The sequence below is a fragment of the Mus caroli genome, chromosome 2 (assembly GCF_900094665.2).
Source record: "Mus caroli chromosome 2, CAROLI_EIJ_v1.1, whole genome shotgun sequence".
Classification (NCBI taxonomy): Eukaryota; Metazoa; Chordata; class Mammalia; order Rodentia; family Muridae; genus Mus; species Mus caroli.
In genome coordinates, this window is record NC_034571.1 from 57,298,903 (window position 1) to 57,326,060 (window position 27,158).

Sequence of the window (27,158 nt, forward strand, 5' to 3'; positions counted from 1 at the left end):
TTTCCCTTCCAGATGAATGCCTTCACCAGGAGCACACACATGTGTATTTATTTAACAAATAAATACAAGAACTGAGAGGAATCCAACTTTGAGAAAAAATTGTTTTCTGTGTGGCCTGTGAGCCTCCCACAGTGAGGTGCTTTGGAGGAGAGAGGGATTATTTTGGTCTGGAGGAAGCCAACAAAGTCAGTGTCCTGCATTGACCACTTCCATGACAACCGTCTTAGGGTCCTATTATCCTCGAGGGCTCACTGTAAAGCACATACAGAGAATTGGAAGATAGAGATGTGAGCATACTTAGATTGCTCTACTCTTTTTCACATGAGAAACTTACATACAAAGGAGTTAACTGTCTTCTTGGGATCCTTCTGTCAACTCCAACCCACTTAAATAACTGTAGTGTTAAAGTTTCTAAGTCAGGAGAAGTTTTCTAAGACCTATTATAAAATGATTGTGGTTTAGAGGTTTGACCCCAAATTCACAGCTGCAGATCAAGTTATACAAGTTTCTTACTAAATTACAAACTTTGAAATATTATTAGTGGGTAAATCTACCTTACTGCAGTGCTATAGAGTTGAAGAAACAGAGGGTGCCATGGTGTTACACAGAGGAAAATTTCAGGCATTGCCAACCAGTGTCAGGCTCAGTCGAGACATTGGCCGTAGCAGAACTGGGTGAGTAGAATATGGGTGTTGTGGAAAAAACTCAGATATCTGCTGTATCAGGTAGTTGATTGAATAAATGGAGCAGAGACAAGTATATAAGTGTCTGAATACACAAGGAGTGTGTGTGAGCTCAGGCATGTGTGTAATGGGGTGTGCATATGTGTGCATGTGTGTGTGTATGTGTGTGTGTGTAGGCATAATATTAAACTGAGAGGTACCTGACTTTTAAAAGCAAGTGTGGCTGCTATTTGGCCCCAGGAGAGATTTGATTTTTGAGTCTAATGCTGCCTGATGACATTTTTTCAAATCAAAATAAAACATAAATATCTGAAATGACCAACTGATTCTTCAGTGTTAGCTCAACATGGTAAAGTACTGCACAGTCATTCAAAATATGGAGTTGTTCTCTAATAGTAGATTTGAGATATGGCCACCAGCTGAGAAAGAATGAGAGTCTGGAAGGACAGAGAAATAAAGAGAAAGGAGACCATAGTAACAAAGAATGAAATATTTATTTAAATCTATTCTCAATACATCAAAAGCTGAGTGCATTTATGGTAAAGGATTCAAGGAAGAAGTTCTCTTTCCAGGTTCACCACTACGGTTACCAGGTGGCCATGTCTTCTGTTAGTATAATCCAGGTGTTGTGACTGCGATAATTTACAATTTATATCACAGAAAAATAATCTCAGGGTGGGAACTTTAAAATGAGGAGAAAAAATATGAGAATCCAGAATTTTCATACTGTAAAGTTGTTATTTTTATCAACATCCTGGAACTACTTTAATCCATATACAATCGTTGGGTTACACAATGCTAGAGGGAAGTGTATTCATCTGCATGCAAAGCAATATAGCTTCAGGATATAGCTTTGAAATTGTACATCCCAAGTGACTGGCAGGAGATGTTGTGAAGATGGTTGTGAATGGTGAAATACCTATTTCCTATGAAGGAAAAAAAAAGAGAATTGTTTAGAATAATTATAGTAACCAGATGATATAACTAATTTGTTCTGAAGACATTTCAATGTCATTTAATAAAAATTTATCTCTCTACTAGAAAATTCCTCAGCACTTTTACTTGAATTAATTTTCATATAAGGATGACATATTAGAAATCTTTCAAAAACATGTATTTGTAAATAATTATAAAAATAGGATTTATTAATAAATTACATTTTAACTTGATTTCTCTTAGCCCTGTGCCGTTCTCTCTCTTTTCTGTTTTGTTTTGTTTTGTTCTATTTTAATGCTGGAGACTGAGTTAGAGACCCCACATATGCTAAGCAAACACTATACCACTAACGTACACCCAGGCACACACCTCTGCTCTTAAATTGAGTAAATAATGCCACTTAAAATGACATTTTTTGGGGTGTGTTAAACTTTCAGCAATTTTAATGTGACATTAATATGTAATGACTTAATTCTCCATATTTCATTCATACTGATTTTGTTAGTACTTGGTCTATCATAGAAATCCAGTGGATGCTTTGTGAGTAGCTAAGTGGATCGAAACTTCCATAGAAAAGTTAAATATTCTTGCATAAGACATTCATCATATGTATTATGTAAGAGTCATCCTCCAGGAACGGCTAATGGCTGTATAACCTACATTTATAAAATTTTAAATAGATTTCAAAATCAACTCAAAAGCACTTGCTTGTCAGTGATCTTGGTTTGAATCAGCCAGTTGATGAAGTCCCTGGTGGCAAGATTATCCAGAATGGTGTTCATCTCGTCAGAGAAGGAGCCATCAGCGTGCCTGCGGCCGAGTTCCTCGGCAATGGCGACTTCTTCTGGAAAGCTAAGAAAAGAAGGGCTTGAGTCAGTGTTTCTCTTAAATAAACGCTTATGAACTGCTGATCATTGGTGATGTGGGTGAGAATTGTAGAGAATAACATTTGGGTGGTGGTGGTGGGGCACTTCACTGAAACCCCTTATACAAGACCGTACAAGGTGGAGACCACTAAAAGCTAGAAGGTTTTGGTTCTCTACCCTGAAACGAAGCTCGTGTAGCTTTGCCTTTTTGAGCAATCCACTCTGCCTTAAAGATTTTAGTTAGTTGACAACGCATACCTTATTATTTAAACGATTAGTTTTTCCAAAACCCAACACAAATACAACGTGCTCTGGAAAGTCATTGACTGTGAAAGCAGCCTGGCAAAATTTAGCAGGAAGGGATTAAAATTTCAGCTATGCCCCCCCCCGCCCCGCCCCGGACCCCATTCTCTACAGTGGAATTCTGAATATTTGTTACACATTACAGACACCCATGAAGTTGCACCACTGGGTTTGTAGGCATGACGGGTAGCGCTTACAAGTCAGCCTCCGTACTAGTTCCCCCTCATTTCAATCTTCTCAGCAAGTATGTTTTAACTCCGCTTTAAAAAAAAATCAGAGTTGAACATAAATTTTTCTCCCACTTCATTTCAAATGCAAATCAAAATGGTCACAAGAAAATGAGATGGTTCAGGAGTAATGTGTGACTAAGATCTAAGCAAGCAACTAAGAAACTTGCTCTCCTTTTCACCAACATCGTGTGGCTAGCTCTGTGGTGGCTGAGTACATGTGGTAGATGTGGATAACGTCGTTACATGTTTGAATTTTTATTTTCACATGAATACAAGTTAAAAGAATATGTAACTTCAAGTCAGACTATGATCATTTCATTAAATATTGCATTTTTAAAAAAAGTTTTCAGTACAGTTTTTTTCCCCCATCGGATAGTCTTTTTACTTCTTGTTGTTGTTTTTAATCATCAGATAATCAGCCCGAGACTTACTCTCGCCTTCCTCGGCCTTTCACCAGCCAAGCAATGAATTCCTTTGCTGCCTGGCCCTCCAAGTAAGAGCTCACGTCACTGGTAAAGGTCCCTTCAGCATGCCTCTCAAATTCATCATGACGTTTGGCAATGTTGTTCCTGAAAGAAATGCGGGAGCTGAATTGAAGCTTTGCATCTTTGCTAGTGTGTTTCTCCCTGATAAGCTGTGGGAACCTTAGGCTCGGGACTGAAAGGAGAGGGGGCTAAGGAGTTTGGGAGGTGAGAGCGGTTGGTTACACAATTATTTTGAAGTTCCGTTAATGATCTGGATTGAAACTTTGTGGGGAAAGGCTAATGCCATTTTAAAAGACACTAAACCACCCCTTCCTTTTCCAGGGGCCATTTTCACCTCCTCTGCTTCCTCATGCCATGGCTGTTAAAGCTTCATTTACGTTTTACTTGATCTTAGGACAGGAAGGCTGCCCACTCCGCCATGTTGCTCACAGTCATAGTAGGTACTCGTTATTAAATGAACAGCCAGTCAGAGTCAGTTAACTGATCCGAGGGAAAGCAAAGGACTGTCATGAATTATTATGAGAAGAACCATATGATGACAGATTAAAGAAAGTAAACGCTCTAGCGGGAGAGAAGCAAAGTGGGCTCTTATCAGCTGCAAGCGTGTGCGAAGAACCCAGGGGCGACAGAACCAGCAGCCTGCAGACCCGTGCTGTACATCGCCCTTTTGGAACGTTCATCTTAATCAGACAACAAATAGCTGAGGTTACAGGTCGCTCGCTTTGTGTTAGTTTGCCCACATTGTATCATTTCCACTCTAGAAAAAGCAGAACAATCGTTTTCAAGTCTATAAATTTGTGTTTTCTCACAGTCATGCCTTACCTATAAGTCACTGGCAGGGACATTGTCAGCCCTCAGGTCTTCTCTGACCGCTATGGGTATCTTCTTTGCTGCCCTACTCTCCACTCCAAGGATATATGTGCCCTGTCTCCTTGTCTCATACCCTCTTCCTACCCTTTTCATCCCACCCAGATATATCTATGTCCTTTTCCTGATTTTTAGATTTCCTCAGCTACTTGGTATGCATAACTTCCTTTTCCATGTGGGCTATCCTCCAAAGAAATTGTGAAATTCCACCATCTCTGCGAAACTCTTATGGATAATTTCCTGCAGTAGCCTAGAAGTAGCAAACCCCCCAACACTCCTCAAAACAAAATCCAACATTAAAATGTATGCCTTATGATCGGTTTGTGTTCCTGCTTGCCGCCTTCTCTCTTTAGGCTCAGCAACTAGCTAGGCTGTGATTTTAAATGCACTTCTTGGATTTTATGTTACAAAAGAATGGATGCAGCTGCTTTTTGTACTTTACCAATGATCAATACAGCTAAGGTATCATCTTAATCGGATCACAGTCATTGACTTGAACCCCTCAATTGCATGTTGTGAGTTTTCTCTAACTTTTAGTAAGAATAACATTCTCAACCTAGCAGGTCATAAAAACTCAGTTTCCAATTTAGAAAATTTCTAAAAAACACTGCAGTTTAAGATAATAAAATGTTTTTGTCACAATTGTGTGTGGATAAAGATTTCTATAGAGCAAAAGTCAAGGGGTAGCATGGTCAACATCAGAAATATCCAACATGAATAAGCCTGTTGGGTGAGCATGATAGCCTAGGGGAGTCGGTAGAATTTCTTAATATGCACTGAAGTTAATATGTATATGAAGTTGTGTACAACAACTTCAGACTCTTACCGGTTCCTCTTGGTGTTCATCAACCACTGCACAAAATCTTGGGCACGGCGGGAGTCCAGGTATTTGCTGTAGTCACTGGTGAATGTGCCCTGTGAATGGCGTTTGTCTTCATTCATCTGATCAGGGTCTTCATGTGCTTCTATCTGGGAGGCTGGGAATGATCTGTGAGTGGAAATGATTAATCAGCGTAAATAGTACTGCAGAAGCAGGTACTCCACGGGTAGTGATCCACAAGTACACACTTAGGCTTATTGAGAAGACTCCTCGCTACAAAATAGAAGGTCCCACGTAGTAGTGAGCTTGCTGTTTCTGCAGTTGCCTTGCAGTGGTTCTCAACTTTTCCAATGCTGTGACCCTTAAACACTGCTCCTCATGTTATGGTGACCCCCACCCATAATGTTATTTCATTGCTACTTCATAACTGTAATTCTGCCACTGTCACAAATCATAACATAAACATCTGATATATGACGCCCCCCCCCAAAGGGTCATGACCCACAGGTTGAGAACCAATGCTTAGAAGGCATTAGCACCTGTCCATTGTATGAACTTCAGTGTATTGGAAGATACTCATTCTGAAATTTAGCAACAGGTTTCGCAAATGTTTTCTGAAACAGGATGATAGAAATCTTTTCAAGTAATTAATCTACTCATGATTATGCTAATATGACAGAGGAGAACAGTGACTTGAATATTTTAAAACCTTAAGAATCCCAAATCATGTGTTTGGGCAACAGATCTATGCCCCCAAATTTGTCTTGCATATACTAATGTAAAAAAAAAAAAACCCTCAATTACTTAGCCATACAGTAGCTAAAGATTGGAGAAAGGGACAAAAACACCATCTGCTAATTTGAAAATTCCTGGTGGATATTCCTATGTAACTGGTTGGCATGATAAATATACAGGGATATCAATGTAATAACCACAAATGGTATACTATTTCACTTGTCAAATTAAAATTATTAAGCAGTAGAGAGGGTAAAATATTTCTCTACTGCCAATGGGAAGAGAGATGAACTCTGACAGCTTTTCTGAAGGGCAAACCAGCAAGGCTTTTTTGTACTAATTCTGGTTTAAATTCACTCATGCCCTTTGACACAATAGTGTCATTGTTAGAAATCTACCCCAGAAAGTATTAAGAAATGCAGGCAAAATGCATATGGACAGACCTCCTGTGTAGCACTCTTCCTGGGTAAATTTTAAAACTTCTGCCCAGAAGAGGAGGAATATGGAAATAAATACTGTATATGATGTGAAAAGCATGTAACTCATACAAATCAGATACGTAATAATAAAAGAGCAAGTTGACAATGTAGCTTCAAGAGAAAAATCTATTTCATGGCAATAGAAGCTCAAAGATATTTGCATGATAGTTTATACAGGTAGTGAGAAGGGACTAGGAGGGGAGGGAGGGGCAAACTGATATAATGCTATTCCAATTAAAAAACGTACTTAAAAATCTTTAAAACCCAGGAAAGTAACACACTAGTTTTATATATTTTGAATTGTTTTTTTTTGCACAGTAGATATATATTTGAACACTTGAAAATGTTGAGCATTTTTAAAACATTTTACATCTTAAATATATATGATTTTTGTAATTAACAAAGAACAATGTTATTTTTAAAGACATAAAAAGGAACTGGGGTTGAAATAGTTAAAACAAGGTACTAAAGATTATCATCTGAAGAACCCAAAGGATTACAGTTTCCCATTGACATGCTTGTAAGCCTAGCCACCCCATTGTTGGTGTATATGTATCCTGATTCATATCCCAGATCAGCCCACCTTTATCACCATTGTGTGTTCAATACGTCCCTCCAAACCCCTGGGACTCTACTCACCAATCACGGTTCTCACAGATTTTATTCTAACCACAGTGACAGGCCAGACTACTGTTCAGTACCTGGGGTTCTCCTCTGTGTCTTGAAGGGCGTGCTGCCAACTGCCTTGTACCAGCATTATAAGCAATCCAGCCACAATGTAAACGGTCTTCATTTTTTTTCTGCCTGATGGAGCACAGAGTGGGGGTGGGTAGGGGGTGATGGGGGAGCAGGCAGTCCAAATGAGCTCAATTTTGACTAAGTTAATAGTACGGCAAGACAAAAGTTATCCTGTCTGTTTTATCCTGCTTATGGCTCCAATGCCATGTTAAATTCAAATAGAATATACGCCCTCCCCTACCCCCATGAATTTTGATAAGGAAAAAAAAATAACACAAAGGATCTGTTCTACTATTAGGCTTTTCATTAATGTAGGACACTTCTGTTAATGTTTAGAAGGCTCATTTCCAGACTTGAAATAAAAGTGTCCACAATAAACATTTAAAATACCCTCTGTAGATGATATGCTGCATATGGTTAGCCTGAGTGGCACCTTATCCATAACACCACCCTTTCGCTATCAGTCTGGCTTTCAATTAATCGTCCTTCACTTCCAAGCATTTACATTATACTGCATTTCAACCATCTTAAAGCCGCCTCGGGCTACAACTTGGCATACCAGCTGTCGGTTCAGATGTATTATTCATTTATATTTTAAATAGTGTAACTTGGTCTAGACTTTGTAATTATAAAGCGGCCAACAGATTTGAGGTATTTTAGGGTGCTTTGACCTGTTCTAAATTAAAGGGAAAAAAATCATTTTAAAGACAAGCAATTTGCAATAAGAACTAATGCTCCTGGCAACTTGAACAATCACAACTAAGAAATTAAAGATTAGTATCCTAGGGAAAACTGGTGCTTGCTTTTGAAGTTCCAAAGTCCCTTGGTTGTCTGGTAATTATACTCAGTCTAGAAAATGGCATTTCCTAGTAATGACACTGTGGGTCTGTCTGCAGCATACACCTGGTTTCTTGTCTGTTTGGCAAAAACAGATAACCTGTGAAACCAGAAGATACCAGGGTTCTGGTGACGAGGATGTGGGTCTACATGCGTGTGGGCCAGGACGCCTCGAAAGAGTGAGCTCTTCTGTCTTCTGAGTTGGAATCTTGAGTCCACAGTGTCTCAGGCTTCTCTCTGCAACCTTCCAACTCTAATGTTTTATTTTTGAGAAATGGGAATTTCAGCCCAAGTTTCATTATGTTTCTCCATAAATAAATGAAATGAGTATTTTTAGCAAATGACATTTGGTTTGGAATAAGGATTTTACAAATATTATCATTTTAAAAACATCAATCTTTTCTTTAACATCTCAGCCATATTTACTATCTGTCTTCAGCAGTAAAATAGAGACTGTCATACCTGGAGTGGTAGCTTCCTGAAATAATAAGTAGTTATTGATGAACTGGCCAATCAGACAAAACAGCATAATAGAAGTTATGCTTTCATTATCTTGATGATCAACAATACATGGCTACTTTGACATATACTGAAGAGTTAAAAAACAGTTTCCTTTTAGGACCATAATGCTATTGGAAAGCCTCTTGCAAAAGACTGAACAATGCCAACTCAGTCCTAAAGAAACCCTTCAGCCTAAAGTCCCTGAAGGTTCTGAGATGGCCCTGGTCATGTTTTTAAGGGGTGGATTTTGAACAGACAATACAGTGAGAACATATGTCCTCTGGTGCAACCTCTTGATATAACTCACTTTCCTTTAGCCACCTTTTGAAAGTTAAGAAACTTCTGAGAAATAAAATAATTAACCCATAGCTTTACTACTATTGTTTAGAATTAAATATATTATGTTAGCATCAACATTGTATCCAGTAAGAAATTTACACTTACTTCTCTCCTCTTTTGGCTAGTGTAAAGAAAGAGAATGGTATTTCTGAAAAAAGTAAAAAGAAAAACACCACACTTTCCTATCAAAATTAAAATTAGGATATAGGCACAGTATTACTCCCTGTTTGGAAAGTCTTAGAGAAAGAATCTTAGATTTAGGAAAGAAGAGATTATTTTATTTTCCTAAGATACATTGGTGTTGTAGGGTACATAAACACTTTCTGCTTCCTTATCTCCCTTAATAAGAAGTCCTTAGATACATGGTTCTCAACCTTCCTAATGCTGTGACCCTTGAACACAGTCCCACATGTTGTGGTGACTCTAAGCATGAAGTTATTTTCAATGCCACTTCATAACTGTAATTTCACTACTGTTATGAATCATAATGTAAATATCTAATATGCAATACCTGTGAAGGGGTTGTTTGACCCCCAGAGGTGTCATGACCCACAGATTGAGAAACAACGGCCTGGGATGTATTGAAACACACTATGCCTGATGGTTGACTCCATTGCTGGCATTTGTGAATTGGGGTTTTTCCTTATGAACTTAAGAAAGGACTTCAGAATATCTGATTAGTCTTTCTAAAGAGATGCACAGAATCTCATTCCAGATGTAGCTACTTTAAACTTTATTTACAACTATTATATGGTAAATAACTGTTATTTTATAACTCATATGAAGACATTCCCAGCTATTGATGACGCTTGTTTTCTGCTTTAAAGATGTTAGTTTTAATTTACAAAGGGCCTTGATACCTCGAAACATTTATTAGAAATCTGGGTAGTTGAAAGATGAGACTGAATATTTTCTTTTAGAAAACAAAAGCTTTAAAAAAAAGGTTTTAATTCATAAAGAAAAACTGCCGTTATAGTCTTGGTAATGGACACATTTTCTTGTGAAATTAAGAAGCCCCTTCTGTTCAAAGTAGTACGCGCATCTCTCAAGTCAAAGCAAAAATATTTATTTTTCAGAGTATTTACTTAGTTGAACATACTGTTCACATTGTAATAAATGCACTGGTCTGAATCTTTGTTTTTCTTTCTATTTCATAAGTGCATTATATTATTTCTCTAAGTAGTTTGCAAATTCATCACGATAAAGTAGGTATAAATCTAATCAATAGCGCTTTGATCTAAACTGTGCTCTTCATCGTCCTATCAATAAGGTAAAAGACGTAAAAAGAACATTTTAATTCATAGTACTTAAACATAGTTCACTGTCCAACGTCCTCCAGACAGCCCCCTCCGCACAGTGTGCCTCTTACCTTGTGAGCCTGAGCTGTGAACAGGTGTAGACAGAGGGAGTCCCCTTGGGAACTTTGAGTGTGTCCTGGGCCCAAGCTCTGCCCTTCTGCACCAGGGTGCTGTGCTTTTATACGCTCTCCAGGCTGTTTAGCCTTGCAGATATTACGCTGACAATATAAATTTCTCATCTGTAAATAATGGGGTTTTGTTCAAATGATTTCACTCGCCCACTCAATTTGCTCATCTGCTTTTTACGCTGTTACCGGGTTGAGACCGCAGAGGTCCGGAAACATTTTATTTACTCTTGTGCCTTTCTGTTTGGGAATGGAAAGGGCAGTTTGGAGATCCACCCTTCAATCTCAGTCAGGCGCGAAAAACTGCTAAAGTTCTCTCAAGTGAATTTTGACGTCAAATGAGCCTAGTCTCATTTGAGGGTCTTATCCCTTGATTTGATATTTGGCTATATCCTGAGTTCCTGAATAAGTGATAGATCATTCATCTAGGCAAACAAATCACTCACCCAGTATGCACATATCAATAACCCACTCATCCACATTGTATGGAATAAATTTGTATTCTCTTTGTGGGGAGATTTTAAATGTCAATTAAAATGTAATGTGCACCATGTTAATGAAACACAGAAGGCAAAATGAGAATACACAAAGTCACTGATGCTGATAGCAAAGGGTCTATTATTTCTGTTTTCATCTTAAAATGAAATAAAAATGACTTAAATTTAATTTTACTGAGAAGGGGTGGGGCATTAGAATACAAAGAAAGATACAGGAGGCAAACTATTGAGATGAGATGCATGCTGTTACTTTCTATAACTTCCAGCATGTATATAGGTCCTTAGTAATTATAGCATATAGCAGATACAATTCTAGCCATTTCAACAGAAGGAAATATAAGATGGGAAATAACCAGGATGTATGAACAGACAGCATGAAACTCCAATGATCATAAGTATGTTCCCTTCCCTGCTATCATCAGTAAGCTAGGGGACTTTGGCCAAGCCACACATTCTCTGGGATTCTACTGCCGATTTGTGAGGAGATCAGTGGTTAAGCATTTGTTTAAAATGAAGCTCATATTCTATATGACAAGACCACAGCGTTTCCCACCTAAATCTGGGTGTCCAAATGTATCAACTCCGTGGTATAACTGACAACTTCCGTGGAAATAGACCATTGAAACAACTGGAGGAGCACTCTGAATGAACTTAATTCTTCATTATCTGCATTAAACTCACTGGTGGATGTGGAGCTACATTAAGAAATAGGTACCATTTTCCACATCAGTTGAGAGACCTTACTGAGGGGTTTTGTGCTAGTTGTCACTGATGATATAAAGCCCTGGTCCCTAGAGTTAGGTCCAAGGACCAGCAGCATACATGAGATCCTATTAAAAACAGAAAATCTCATGCGTCAGATCTGATCTACCTGCATTTTATCAAGGCTCCCAGGAAATCTATTAGCAGGTTAAGCTGAAATCACAGCTGTATAAATTATCAAGTTCACTTTCTCATTGGTGCTGCTGGTGTCTTGAGCCAAGGACAGCTCTTGGCAGAGCCAGCAGATGGGGTGAAAGAGCAGAGAAAGGTGTCCAGCTCCAAGTCTGGCAGAACTAACTCAATTGCACCGATTAAGCTTAGAAGTGTGGACCAGCTTAGCGCAGGACTAGATTGCTCTTTATGATTGCAAGTGTCAGGAGTGTAACAGCCACACCTTTATCAAATGTTTTGTCACCTTCCATCCCTTTTATCCTGTCTCCATTTTCCTCTCCTTTTCTCATCTCCCATTTTTCATCCTCCTCTCTTCTCCCTTTTCTGATACTACCAGTGTGTGAAGCATCCCTAAGAGAGGGTTGTGCAGATGATGTTTAAGATGTTCAAAAGCCGTAAATATAGCACCAGAGTCTTGGTAAAACTTTCTCTCAGTGGTTCTTCTCTTTTTTTCTCTTCCTTACTTGCCTTCTGCTATGTTAGAAGTAACTCACCCCCCTTTTGTCAGAAAATAGTTCTATAACGCTCCCTCCACCCTACTAATTCTGGCTCTTAGAGAAAAGGGCACCAATGATATAAGCCTGATAATAATCCCGAAGCATTCTGTATAGTGCCCTTCTCTTTCTCTACATACTAGGAGGAACAAATAAGCTTCTTAATAGACATTGTGATAAGGTCAATATGGGTGCTAAGATAAGCTTTAAATTAAGTTTGAGTGTATAGATTCAATAGTAACTTTAGCACCAGCCTCTTCTTGGCCTTCATTTCCCATCAATGCAGTTGTTCAATTATTTATGTGTGAGGCAGGGGTAGTGGTAGGCATGTATGTAAAAGATTAATATTAAAAAAGTTCAGCCTGTCCAATAGCTGACTGTGAGCATCCACTTCTGTGTTTGCCAGACCTCGGCATAGCTCACAAGAGACAGCTATATCAGGGTCCTTTCAGCAAAATCCTGCTGGTGTATGCAATGGTGTCAGCATTTGGAGGCTGATTATGGGATGGATCCCCGGCTAGGGCAGTCTCTAGATGGTCCATCCTTTCGTCTCAGCTCCAAACTTTGTCTCTGTAACTCCTTCCATGGGTGTTTTGTTCCCAATTCTAAGAAGGGGCAAAGTGTCCACACTTTGGTCTTATTTCTTCTTGAGTTTCATGTATTTTGCAAATTGTATCTTGTATCTTGAGTATTCTAAGTTTCTGGGCCCCCAATGGAGGAACTAGAGAAAGTACCCAAGGAGCTAAAGGGGTCTGCAACCCTATAGGTGGAATAACAATATGAACTAACCAGTACCCCCGGAGCTTGTGTCTCTAGCTGCATACGTATGAGAAGATGGCCTAGTCGGCCATCAATGGGAAGAGAGGCCCCTTGGTCTTGCAAACTTTATATGCCTCAGTACGGGGGAACGCCAGGGCCAAGAAGTGGGAGTGTGTGGGTAGGAGAGTGGGGGGAGGTCTGGGGGACTTTTGGGATAACATTTGAAATGTAAATGAAGAAAATACCTAATTAAAAAATAAATTAAAAGAAAAAGGTTCAGCCTGAAGCAGAATGGTTGTGTGTTTTGCAAGGAGGTTGCCTAGAATTGTTCTACTGGAGGCAGCATGGAGGGCCTTGGTTGTCAGTTGTATTATATAATGGTAGATATCATCTAACTTCCTGAAAGGTTGATTTTCTGACCTGTAATAGAGTAATGATTATTTTATAAATATAGTAAAATATTTTTACTCTAATGTTTAAGGTAAAAGAAGGTACATAATCAGCAAAATGTTATTGTTCTTTCTGAGGCTTAAGATCAAGGGCACCTTCCATGTGTTGTCAACCTAGACAGTTATACAGGCCCACAGGCTTAGAGAGCTCAATGCTTGCTTTAATCCTTCTGTGTCACCATCTTGAAATTCTTACAAGGTTCCTCATTTTTATTTGCAAAGTTTGTGTAGCTGGTCCTGCAGAGGGCTTCACTCTGGCCTGATGTCATGTAGGGTGTGAGGTTGGTGTCCATTGATTTCTGACAACTCTAGAGGATACGGAGACTGAAGTGTCTGGGAATGGTTCATACTACATTCTGGCAGCAAGTGTACAGGAAGAAGGGTTATAATGGATTGATTGTTCAAAGAATACAGGATGTCATGACTCTTTTGGAGGACACTTTCTTAATGTCCATAAAGTTATCAAAGCCCTGGCCCAGAAAAATTCAAGTATCATTTTGAAATTTAATTGCACAACTAATTCTCCATATATTTGTAATGAGGTAGTGATAGCTCTACGGCAGCGATTTGCATAATTACAACATGTTAGCAATAATCTGAGGGGGCCATCCATATAGCACTGTTTACACACAACGCAGACAGATTTTATTTATCAATATAGAAAGACTTCAAGAGAGGTTGTTAATTGAAAAAGACAGAAGCATGGAGTAATCATATATCAGCCTACTTTGTGTGTTAGAAGGAGAATAAATGCATAATTACTTACAATTGCATTGAACTTGGAAGGACACATGAGCCACTGCCAAAAGCTTACTTAACTCTAGAACACAGCGTGGAGCCACGTCAATGGTAGGGTACAAAGAAGTCTCCTCAACACACGTCTGGTTTTATTTTTCTGGCTGTTTGGTTCACATCGTTATACAAAACAACAACAAATTTTAACTTAAACGTTGAATAGTACAACCACTGTACTAAGAGAAAGGCTTGTAGTAAATGTTCAAAGAAGTTTTATTTACCTTAGCTATGAATGATAGATAGTTGAAATACCATTGGCAAGAGAAACAACTGATAAATCATAACACAGAATTATACATCTAATTGAATACTATTCAAAAGCTAGACACCAAGAATTGATACCCACAGTGATGCAGATGAATTTTACAAAAATGTGTGTCTTAAAAGAGGCTGGGAGCTGGAGAGATGGCTCAGCTGTTAAAGGCTAGGCTCACAATCAAAAATGTAGCAGAGGCTGGACACACAAGAGTAAGTGCCATCCCGGGTAGATCCAGAAATGTGAGTTCAAGGACAGATGCAACTGATGTTTTAACATGGGCCCAAATTGTGGCTATTTCTTGGTTGAGGCCAGAAGAAATTGCCTTGGGTAGAACTTTCTAGTAAGAAAAAAAAAATCTTTTATTGCAGTAATTGTCGAAAGAAGCAAACCAAAACAAATTATTTCAGTTTATGTAAGCTGCATATTTACATACCTATGTACATATGTATATATCTACACACACATATAATATAAAGGTGTGTGAGGGTTGAGTGGAAAGACATCACAGGCAATACTGGTAGTTTTCAGATCACTGATGCATTAGGTGGATCTGCTTGCATGGCATATGTATAATATTTTTCACACCAAACAGTAAAAAGAAAACTATGATAGACCCTTGTTAGGACTCACATATTAGCAGCAGTCCACCAATTGTTCTGGAAATCAAGAGTGTGCCCTTTCAGTTACTGAGTAGAAGGGAGGTGAAATATGTGAAGTCCAGAGGCACAGGATATCAAAGAATTTGCTGTGGGTTACAAGATTCTTCTCCATAAGAAGGTTTTGTCAAAGTGGGTGGAAACCTTCAAAAGAGTTAAAAAAAAAAGAAAAAGAAACTTCATAAATTAATGTGTGAAGTTTGAGGGAACTGTTTATGTCAATTGGCTTAGTTTTGGCTTTGAAGATTAAAGAAAAGGTTGACGAGTGTTATATAAAAACAATGAGAAAATTTTAAATCAGTTCATGGAATGTAATGATCGGATGCCTTTCATGTGCTCATGGGCGACTTGATGGACTAAGGGATGCGGAGATGGCAAAGGAAGAGCATCTGGGGGTTTCTAAGAGAGCAGAGGATGCGAGAAATACCTTTCATGAGAGATATTTAAGAATTAGTTCATGACCATCCATCTGGAAAGATCTGGAGGATGGCTGTGGAGGAGGGGAAGCTCTCTAATAAGACTGATGGACAGTTTTCTTGCCCTGAGGCTCTGAGACCTTGTCGAAAACTTACTTACGAGTCTGTGCAGGGTACCGTGTGGCATCATGGCTTAACAGTCGTTGATTTTATCTTTTGTAAGATCCCTTGTATAATGAGATGTTTAAAATTGTTCTAAGTTTCAGTTGTTATTTTTATTCTTAAAGCGAACAAAAAAGAGAAAGAAAACAAAATCACATTTGTACAAAAGAATCTTATCTCATAATGTATAAGCAGAATATATATTTATGTGTATAAATACATATATATCATTGAATACATGTGCTATGCTACTATTTTTTGCATATTGTAGCTATAAAAAACCAAACCATATGTCATTACATTTATCCAACCTCTTGCTCATCTGGAAAGATTTTTTTTCTTCAAGCTTCTAAGAGGCTTTAATGTGAACCAATTAAAACATTGTCGTTTTCAAAGTCTTCTCAGAAAGGAAGTAACTTCAGCCATTAGAAAATGTAACATTTGAGATCTGAATACTAAAAATACAGAAATGTAAAATGAAGTCATCAACACCGTTGTCTATTCATTGCGCTTTGTAATCAGCTTTGCCCCCGCCTGGGACTTGCTTAGCATCGCCAAGTCACATGTAATCAGATGGATTGTGAAGATAGGCCCAGCTTTCTGGTGCCACTGGAGTGATAAAATTATGGAAGATGTTGTGTAAAGCCACGCAGCCTATTGCCTGGTTTTAAATAGAATCCTGTTTATTTTAGTTCAATTTATCATTTAATGTTTTTCCCCCCTTCAAACCTAGAGAACGATTTTGTATGCTGTCACTTTGTAATGGATTACTGAAGTCATTTGTTCTGTGGCCAAGGCCATGTCTGTAGCTGAAGGTCTCTAGTCCTGGCCATCCCCTTGCTGAAAGGTCCCTAGAGAGATCCCTTCTTTGCTGCTGTGCTGTGGGGAACAACTAGACTTACCTCTCACCCCATTTCAGTAAGAATCCCTCTCCATTTTAATCTAAATCTTTTCTTGTTGAGGGATCAAAATAAAAAATGAATTCTTGACTATTCCTGAAGTTGAAGAGAAACTCTTGCTTCCTCTCATCTACCTGGTCTGTAAGCATCCACACCTTTTACCATAAGCCAGTAAACAAGGAATCAAAGACCATGACTATTGAAACTCTTTCTGGATCCCTTTGCCATAGCTTCTAGGCATAAAGCATGGCATCACAAAAAAATGTTGCCCTGAATATCTGAATTATGGCTTGACTTACCAATTTGCTTCTAACATTTTATGGTTCTCAGAAGTGCATCATATAGCATGGTTGACATTGATGAAGATGATTCAATAAAAATGATAAATTCAAAAGTACATTTGAGTGAATATCTTGGTCCAAAATATGATAACCATTTAGTGGCTCGTCTACAAAACTACAACAGCAGATTCGTTGAATTTATTTTTGCTTTTCACTTGACACTCAAATGTGGGCCAGGTATTTTAAAGACAATAGTTTGAATGGAATGGAAAATAGTTCTGTTGAGTAAGACCAGGATTTTCCTTCACTTCATGCATGAGAAGCAAGTCTTTGAGAATAGAAATAGCTATCATTTTTTTCTATGCAGCCCTTATGCCCCTCAGGATCAGATTTAGGTCTCAACACACTCACAGATGTCAGATAGCCAAGTGTAAGATCTCAAAACGTTCAACAATGGCAACTGGGGTGTGTGATTAGGTGTTTCTGTGTAGACTCAGAGAACGGACCATTGCTGCTTTCAGCATATTGCCATCTCTCCAAGAAAGTAAACTCTACCTCATCTCCAGTCTCCCTCTTGTCCCTTTCCTAGCCCTTGACAGTATATTTATATGTTAGAGTATGCTTCACACCTCATACTATTAGAACCACTCTCATGTAGCCTATAGTGTCTAACACCTTTTACTTAGCACAATACCTTTAATTCCTTCATCCATATTGCAGCAGGTACCAGTAATTCATTTTTATATGGCTGAATGATACACCAGTGTATGTACAATTCAGTGCTTCGGTTGTTCGTTTCTCATATGATGGGCATTTGGATTGCTTCCACTTTTAAACCACTGTGAATAATGCCATTTTCAGTGTTTGTGAACAAGATCTGGTGTGGGTATACCTTTAATTATTTTGTGCAGAATTTTTAGGTTATGTGACTATTCAATGTTCATATTTCTTTCTTTTCTTTTGTTTTTCAAAGCAGGGTTTCTCTGTGTAGTCCCACCTGTTCTGGAACTCACTCTGTAGACCAGGCTGGCCTCGAACTCAGAAATCCACCTGCCTCTGCCTCCTGAGTTCTGGGATTAAAGGCGTGTGCCCCCACTGCCCGGCAATGTTCATATTTCGGAGAAACTTCCAATTCCTTTCCCAAGTGACAATGAAGGTTACATTTTTAGGTACCTGAGTCACAAGGTTTAGTATACCACTTGATTGAATTGTTGTTGTTGTTGCCTTCAGCAGCTAAAGACTTCACAGAGGGTATGAGAAGCACCTAAGACTGGCAACCCAGCTTCTAGAGTCTAGACTGAAGACAGGGACAGTCAGGGGTAGAATGAGGGTTACTCTTTGGAAGAGTATTCAGGGACCTGGAAGACCAGAACACAGGAATTGGGGAAGTGAGTTTCTCACAGCTGCAAGGCTAAGTACAATGTGTAACACATAGACCTGGGATGGAAGGAAATTGGCTTAATCTTGTGAGTTTCTTCTTTGCTTTAATAGAGGTACGGTTAGAGTAAGTAGAGCTTAAATCGTAACTTTATTGTAAAGAAAAATGGATTTTTGTTGGTGGTGATGTTTTTTGTTGTTGTTTGTTTATTTGTTTGTTTGTTTGTTTTTCCTGGCAAGAAGAATAGATCAAAATAGGTATCTCCAAACCATTAGAGTGCCTGGTCCCAGGAGCTGTGTAGAACGTCCTTTCTTCTACAGAAGACACTCTGCTGCAATGTTTATAGAGATGACATGGAAGTTTCTGTGGATTATTTATACTAAAAAACCCAGGCTTATTAGAAATTATTTAGGTGAAAATTTCATAACAACACTACCCCTTTAAAATGACCAGACCAGTGGTGTTTACCTCTCTAACCAACACCTCTGCTGTCTGCCAACTCACATCATTCCAAAATAAAGACTCATATCCAGTAAACAGTTTTTCACTTCCTTCCCTTCCAACTCTTTGACAACCACCAAACTGAATTCTGCCCTTTTGGATTTGCAGATTCTGGACATTTTGTGTATGTGAAATATAAAATAGCCTTTATTTGGCTTCTTTCATTTAGTATTATATAACTATTCATTCATATTATGATATGTGAAAGTTTTATGCTTAAATAGTATTTTTATATACATACACACATGCATACACTAATTTTATGTGATATATACATATATATCATACATTTGTGTATATGTATATGTATATGTATATGTATATGTATATGTATATGTATATGTATATGTATATGTATATGTATATGTATAATCAGTCTGCTCAGCCCTTCACCACTGACTGATAGACCTGCTGCTTACATCTATTGACTACTACAGAAATAACTTCAGTACCCATAACCAGGGGGTACTTAATTGGAATTTTTATTTGTACTTTTCTAACAGCTACGTTTATTGAAGAGAAATATTCATTCAAGACCTTTTCCAATTTAAAACTTATGTTCATTTTTGTGTTATTGAATTGTAAGAATTTCTATATATGTACATATATACATATGTAGCTATAAAATACATGGATATATTTATAAAATTACATAAACACATATATATGTATATGATAAATATTCAGATATTTTCCAAAAATAGATATTTTTTGGTAAAATTATATACTTTTTGAAAGTTACATTTGTTTACCATACTTTCATAGTTTTTACAACTTTATGTATTTGGGGGAATTATGACACAAAGCTGATGTGAGAATTGTTTTTTATTTAGAATATTTGTCATACATCAAAAAATTTGATAAATTTACAATTATTTTGAAAAGAATCCACACAAAGGTACATCAAGTATCTTATAGAAGAAAATCATACAGTGTTTCTCCTAGAACTTGGCTTTTTCACTTAAGAAGATTATGTAAATAATATTTTATGGTTCTTAATACTATAACTTGCAAACAAGCAAATAACGAATGTTGAAGATTCTTTGGCAATTTGTAGGTATACTTGGCTTTTGTTATAACAAAATTTGATAGCTGTTAAGTAACAAAGGAGTCAGACCTGACCTGGAAGACATTTTCCAGTGACTCTTGTGAAGTTTTCTTTGTCATTCTAAAATTGTAATCTGAGGAACTGAAGTTTAAGATGTACACGTTCAGTCTTCTTCCTGCCTGGAGCCTGTCCTTTGTTCAGTCAGAATGAGTGTGGTTGGTATGATATACCCCATGCTAATTTGGGGACCATTCTTAACTGATATCATGAAAGTGTCTCCCAACCCTTCCCCCACCTACATTCCCATGGCTGCAGGGTAGGAGTGGACAGGAGAGCAGCCATGGGAGTGTGCGATGTGCAAGTGACATTAGCTAGAAGAAATCAGAAAGGACACTATGGAATGAAGAAACAGCAGGAAGATTGGAAAGTTGGTATCATCTTGTGTCTAGGCATGAGTGAGACTTACATGTGGGGTAACTTTCTCTGCTGACACACACAGTTTCGCTGTGGCCAGAAACAAGCTATAGACCCTTCAATAGTCATTACATTACAGAGCACTGTAAAGCTTCACTTTAAGATCAACCTATCTATGTTTATTGAGAAACCACTCAGCAGACACTGCATTAACTATACTTAAATTCTAATAATGGCTGATAAAGAGCTCACTACAAACACTGTAATTGTTTAGACACTAGTAGTCAGGAGTTCATGGTCCTGAAGGTGATAAGTCCATTACACATAATTTACTTTTTTATCACAAGTACATATATTTTTAACCTCAGATTTGCAGTTTCATATCAGACTGATGGGCACAGAGCTTCAGCTATAGTTTACAGGCAAAAGAAATAAAGCACACTACACTTAACGTAGAAACAGATAACCTGTGTGTCATGTAAAACTCACTCTTTTGGTTTCTCCCTTTGAAACTGGGAAGGTCTGGGGACACCAGACCCTTATTTTTGTGTGGCTACTGTGAGAGACAGCAGTTCTCATGCTTTAGATGCTTCTACTCACCCCCCCAACCTCCCACCCTGACTTTGCAGCATCCTCACTAGAACTGACCATCCTTGGTCACTGGGTACCTTCACCCATTCTGATTGTCTACATGACATCAAAGATTACTTTAACAGGGAACTTTATGCCAAATTGTCTAAGAATTTATCTAATAAAATTTCAACTCACATTTAAATATGTGTCGCCAAGGAAGGTATGGATGGTGATGTTGGTGGTGACAGTGAGCACAGCCCATCAAAAATAGTTTTCTCTCAATGCTGCCTAAGTTGGGGGAACTATTTCTACATTAGTATTTCTTGGGGATCTATGATGGGTATCCGATGAAACATTTCCCAGTGCATCCCCCAAATAGGGAATTGGTGAGACCCATTAACATCCCATCCGATTTGAAGGCCATAAATCTACCCTATGGCATAGAGATGGAAGGAATAACTGAGCCTTAGGAAGAGAGATCTACCTAAAACAAAAGACCCAGAGCACAGTTATTTGGACTCTGGCAATTTCCAGAAGGACAAGCTAGCCTCATCTGCCTCAGTGGGATCTTGGAAAGTTCAGTTAACTCATGTTGAATCATCAATGGCAGAAATACAATCCACAATGTACAGCTTCGGCGAGGCACATTCCACCGAGTTGCTTCTCATGACTTCATATTATCATCAGAATTTAAAAGAGAGAACCGATAAAATTTTTAGGAATTAAACTTGAGATCTATCAAAAGGCCAAGACAGGCATGGGAGAAGTGTTTTATAGTGTAAAATAAGACTTTGGTACTTGAACTATGTTTATTAAATAAACTATGTCTTTAAAACTAGTATTAGATACAAGGTAAAGATTTCTACACCCTGAAGAGAAACTGGAGAAGAGCAGTATTTTTAAATGAGAGCTGTCAGGTTCCTCGGTAGCACTTCAGAGAGTAATCTGACGTCTTACAGTCTGAACACTTTGTGCCAAGTGTGCTCACTGTGTGGTGTCCCTTTGGTGATTCATCAAGAAGCAGCAGTCAGTATCTAAGTTGGGACAATGCAGTAGGCTGTTTCCTTTTCCTAATCCAAATTATTTTTGTTTAACAGACTGATGTCTTTTCTATCTCTGAATAAGACTCACCCCCCCCCCCCTTAACCCTGTTCTGCTCTGGGACACATCCTTCTCTGGAATTTTCTCCTTTACTCTTCTTGGAAGTGGGGGGGGGGGCAGCAAAGTTCTGTTATATGCTAGGTTCCAGGAAGCCTAAACTGTTCTTTCAGAAGATCTCACAAAAAATTCTAATTTTGTGGATCTCTTTAGCCACAGAATGTGGGTAACCACTCAGCAAGTATTCATTGAGCTTCTCCTTCTTCATTTTAGGTACAGCCTTGGTACTGGAGGTAGAGAGATTAAGTAACAGATGGAGCTTCAGGTATTGGAAGAGAAAAATAACACACACATAAACAAGATAATTTCTGATATCTCTAAGTGCAATCAAGAAAGCAAAAGTACGGAATGTGGCTGAAAGACTCTGACTGGTAAAAAGCAATGCTATGTTTTGTGAATCGAGACATTCTCTCAAAGGTAAGTAAGTAGATAAGCATCCTTATCTGAGACCCAGATAAGGATAAAACCAAGGAGTAAGTGAATAAAACATGTCTTGGATTCTAAAGCAGAAATATGGTTGGGGAATAAACCCACAAGGGAGATGGAAATGGGTCTCTACAGTGTGTCGTAGCTCACAGCAGAAGTGCATACAAAGTCTTCACCAGCATATTGCTCTGGCTGTTTGTGTTCCTCAAAGTTGACTGTCAAACATTGGACCTCAAAGGGGGAAATCAAATATTAGGCTTTTCAGACAGATAGTTGCTAAGGTGGAAGAGCGAATCACTCATTCAGGATAAGTACCAAGACAGTTGAGCCTCCTTGGAGACTTATAGCCTTAATGCTAGTCATTCCTAAAAGGCCATTGTTCAAGAAGTAGTTGGAGAGTTCTAGACAAATGAGTAAGGATTCTAACACATTTTAAATTCACTGAGGTGACAAAAAAATTCCCGACTTCAGACTCAATTAATTTCTTAACAGTTCATTTTTTAAAACAATGAAAGGTGCTTTTTTATGTATTAAATAAACATCTACAAAACACTTTTTTTCTTATGAGCTGCACACCATTAGTTCTACAAATAGTAAATATTTTAAGCTTACAATCAGCTCCATGGAATGGGAAGTATGATTATGTCTATTTCACTTGTAAGGAAAAGAAAACAGAGGGGATGTATGAAAATTAATGATTTAATACAAAACATTGCTTTAATTTTCTAAAGCAAACAAGAGAGCAGTAATGTTTTCTGTGGATACAAAAGACTGTGTGTCTTAAAAAAATCAGTATTTAGTCAAATTTTCTTTAAAAAATTTTATTAGTTCTTTAATAGTTTCATGTAATTTTATACTCACTTCTTAATGTTGGAAAAGTAACGTATTGTAAGTGTGATATAAGACATTTACAACACATTCAAAGGCTATTTGAAAGGATTGTTCCATATCATCCTAAATCTTGTTTGAGTGGATTCTTTCTCTCTTTCTTCCTTTCTTCCTTTCTTCCTTTCTTCCTTTCTTCCTTTCTTCCTTTCTTCCTATCTTCCCTCCCTCCCTCCCTTCCTTTCTTCCTTTCTTCCTTTCTTCCCTCCCTCCCTTCCTTCCTTTCTTCCTTTCTTTTTATTTATTTTTTTTACCATACTGATTAGCTTTAAGCTCTGTTATGTGTTTCATTAAGACATACATTTTCAAAGTTTACTTTCTAGTTTGGTGAGAAACATTCCGGTTCCAAGCAATTAATGACTGGCACAGATGACTCTGTCTTAGCAGGTCAATGAACAGTAATTATCAAAGAAGGAAGCTGGCCTGTCAGTCAGGCCATTGCTGAGACCTCGGCCTGACTGTGTCTCTCTCATTCACAGAACACAGACTTTCCATAACCACAGAGCAAAGGGTGCATTGCTATAGCAGCAAATATTTGTTAAAACATAGGGTGTAATAGCAGGTCCTTAAATAAAGTACTCAGTAATTGAGTATTAATTAGAAGAGAACAAAATGAAATCATAAGTCTCCAGCTTGCCAAAGACATTACCTGTGTGTCAAAAGAAGTGTTTTCGACCAGCATGCTGGGTTTGCATGCCAATGATTTGAGCAGGTGGTCATTAGGGGCTTTTTCTGCAAGCCAAATCATTTTCTCCCTGAATAGCTTGGAGAGTTCCAGACCCTAATTTCTCCCTGAATTAAAAATGATCCCACTCCAAATTGCTAAGGTACCTGTCCGCTACACAGAGGAAGTGTAGCAATAGAGCTTTCTCAAACTGGGAAGGATTTACTGCACTCACGATCTTTCAGCCTGCCTTATTGGATAAACTCAAAATATCTGCTTTATTGATTCAATTTGAAATCTCTGTTAGGTGCCTTCTTTCTTCCTTACAAACAGCATAATTGAAAGCATTGTTTTGGTAGACTCCTCTAAGAAGACCACATAATCACCGTTTAAATTAGTCCTAATTCATTTTACATTTGCTTATTTTACTTTCCCAGAACTAATTTTTTTTTAACAATTAGAACATCTGAATTTTAATTACGTTACCATCAAGAAGCTCATTAAAGTCACTTAATTGGCAACATTTCCAAAAAAACCTTAGCTGGGTTTAATATATTTTAAAGAGTTACTGTCAAAGTATAATTTCACCATTACAAACAGCTTGGCAACAACATTTGCATAAAGATCTGTCAGCTTCTGAAAAAAATGCTTAAATGTTGGGAAAATCAGATTCGTTAAGTCGCCTTTCCTGAAACAGCCTACAAATGGAGAAATTGTCACATACATTCATCCTTATAACCCCTGAAGTACACACACCATGCCAACACAGGGAGTCAGGAAATGTTCCCTGAAGGAAAGAAATAACACACTTTGCAATCGGAGGTAGATACATTAAAAAAAATGTCAGAAGTTCCCTATTTGTATTAACTTTAACCAAATTTCTCATGTGCCTGCTTCTGCTTCCTCAACCCTCTAAGAAATATAGATTATCATTTAAAACTTTGAAAGTTTTCTAAGTATTCCTGTGGCCACTACCACAGAGTAATCTCTTGGTTGGGATAGGTATATACTTTGCATATGCAGTTTGTAACGTTAGGAGTTCCCTCTCCAAATACATCCAAGACTAAAATGTAGAAAAAAATAGAAATATTAGTGTGCCAGTTTTTTTAAAGGAAAAGAGATACAGTGTTCTAGAGGCATCCATTTAATTTGGTGTTTTCAACCTAAAACAGCCCCCCTTTGCTCTTTACTGCCATTCTGTTCTTCCAAGCCCAAAGAGGAATCTAGTAGAGCAGAACAAAATGTAAACACTAACGAATTTCTAGTCAAATCGCTGCCTTTCCCTCCTTAGCGTATTGCAATGTCTGGTACACAGCCAGATTCAACACATGTCTGTTGAATGAACCTGTTAATGAATGAACAGACATAGTGAAGCCCTGAGGAGGACCTAGATGTTTCTACACAGAAGCTCAGGCTTGGATCCATAAAGGGCAATGTAGAAAACCTCAATCGCTCATGAGTATAGAGGTGCGCACCTCATAAGCCACTTGTAAAGCTTTCTCTGTTAGTATATTGGAGGACTCGGGCCATGGCGATCACTCTAGGATATGGCTATTCACTACTGCTTTCTGTGGTGATGGAACTAGCCTATGTCACCTATTACTCCACAGTGCTGATACGGTGAAAGTGCTATATTTTAATTGCACTTAATTTGTATTCCTTTAAGACAGCCACAAATGGTTACAAGTGGCTACAGTAGGCTTCCACAGTGTGTAGAGATGTGGAGGAATATGGCATATTGGAAGAAATTCAGATTTATGGAGGCTGGTGACTGGAGAAAGGCTTGGTAAACCTTCATGGGAAGGGTTGTCCAAGGCTCCATGTGTCAGGGAGTTGAGTGTAAAGATTTATTGGTACATTGGGAGCATCCCTGGAAATTTCAAAGTAGGGAAACAGCCTGAATAGATTTGTCTTTCGGTAGTTCTGTGAGGCCAGAAGCAAAGGTCTGAAACTCAAAGTCACTTTCTGTCTATTAATATAGAAATGGCTTTGCAAAGCCCACCAATGTGTCTGCTGATATAACACGATGCTGATAGTCATCTTGTTTGCAAGTCTTGGGTAGAGTGGCTCTAGGAAATACCTATGGTTATTGTCTCCTCCCAAGCAGGCAAACTCTGAGGGCTCTTCTGGTCTTACGTCAGATGCTGTGCTGTGGAGAATTGAAAGTAAGGGAGCATAATTCTCTGTGGCTCGTGACATCAGTCACTTAGTGCAGGGAGAGATGGATGGCCTTTTGGATCTGTAAAGGTCCTTCCATATTCCTTCCCCACTACTCAGCACCTCGGTTACTGTCAGAGGCAGGGCTATGTGGCCAGTGAGAATCATGTCTTAAAACAGGGCAGTAGAAAGGATTTGGAGTTGAGAAGTGTCTGGAAAAAACAAACAAACAAACAAACTAAAAGATACTGTAATCTATGGACCTTATAACCATCTATCTATCCCTTGCTCCGATTGGTTCTTCCAGATATAGAAATGAAAGGAGGCTTTCAGACATGGTATCTTGTAAGCAGAAAGGAAGAATTAAGTTTGGGATAAGGAGAGAGAACACAGGGAAAGTCCAGAGCTGAGAAACATACCTTCTAGATTTCTAGACATTGTCTTGGTGGATGCTTCCAAATTCACTCCTGTGTATCTTCTGGTGTCCTGGTGTGGCTTTAAAAAATTTTCTGTGGAAATCACAGAGTTGGCAAACTGCCCAAAATTTCTAATTGATGCTGGGCATTATAACTTTCTATTCTTTAAAATGAGCTTTAGAATGTAAAACTCCAGGGAGACCTTACAGATGCAAAACTTCCTCCTTCAGAGTTTTAATTTTGTTAGTTTAACTTAGTAATTTAGGAATCTGAGGCCGAGTTAATTACTAATTACTACAGAGATTCAAAGTAATCTCTTCCAGATTTAATATATTTCTTAAACGGAACCCGAATTGAAAAGTTTGGCTTTATCCTCACCCAACACATCTGAAAATGCTGGAGAAATCTTTGGAAGTAAAGTTAAAGAAACATTTCTTGGAGGTAGAGCAGAAAGTGCAGACATCTCAGACTCGATTCATTGCGTGATCTGAACTGTGCCTTTCGTCTCAGGATTTGAGGTTCTCACTACAGAAACCCAAAACCTCATCCAGCTTCTCCTCCTCTGTGACCATGTGTCAGGCATGTCTTTTTCCTATTAGGAGCAATTTTCCCAATAGGACATGTAGTGTGGAATTAGTGCACACAAACATCACGCTATAACCTGAGCATCTGACTTTATTTCCGCTACCCGGCAAT

General features: G+C 38.3%; 1 protein-coding gene across 1 annotated transcript; it reads right to left on the minus strand.

Moving 5' to 3' along the window:
• Positions 1 to 1,158: 1,158 nt before the first annotated feature.
• Gcg (glucagon) lies at positions 1,159 to 10,270 on the minus strand. The gene is made up of 6 exons (XM_021156704.1): positions 10,189 to 10,270; positions 7,106 to 7,208; positions 5,197 to 5,358; positions 3,450 to 3,587; positions 2,328 to 2,471; positions 1,159 to 1,609 (listed from the first exon to the last, which is right to left on the minus strand). The coding sequence occupies exons 2-6, from the start codon at positions 7,195 to 7,197 to the stop codon at positions 1,603 to 1,605; spliced, it is 543 nt and encodes a 180-aa protein (XP_021012363.1). The 5' UTR covers positions 7,198 to 7,208; positions 10,189 to 10,270; the 3' UTR covers positions 1,159 to 1,602.
• Positions 10,271 to 27,158: the final 16,888 nt, after the last annotated feature.

What these genes read in the sequence shown, in the direction of transcription:
- Gcg (XM_021156704.1), bottom strand. Translation starts at nt 7,197, where the DNA reads ATGAAGACCGTTTACATTGTGGCTGGATTGCTTATAATGCTGGTACAA. An exon ending in ATGAACACCAAGAGGAACCG is followed by an intron (nt 3,588 to 5,196) that starts GTAAGAGTCTGA and finishes CATTTCTTTCAG; the next exon opens with GAACAACATTGCCAAACGTC. An exon ending in AAAGGCCGAGGAAGGCGAGA is followed by an intron (nt 2,472 to 3,449) that starts GTAAGTCTCGGG and finishes TTCTTTTCTTAG; the next exon opens with CTTTCCAGAAGAAGTCGCCA.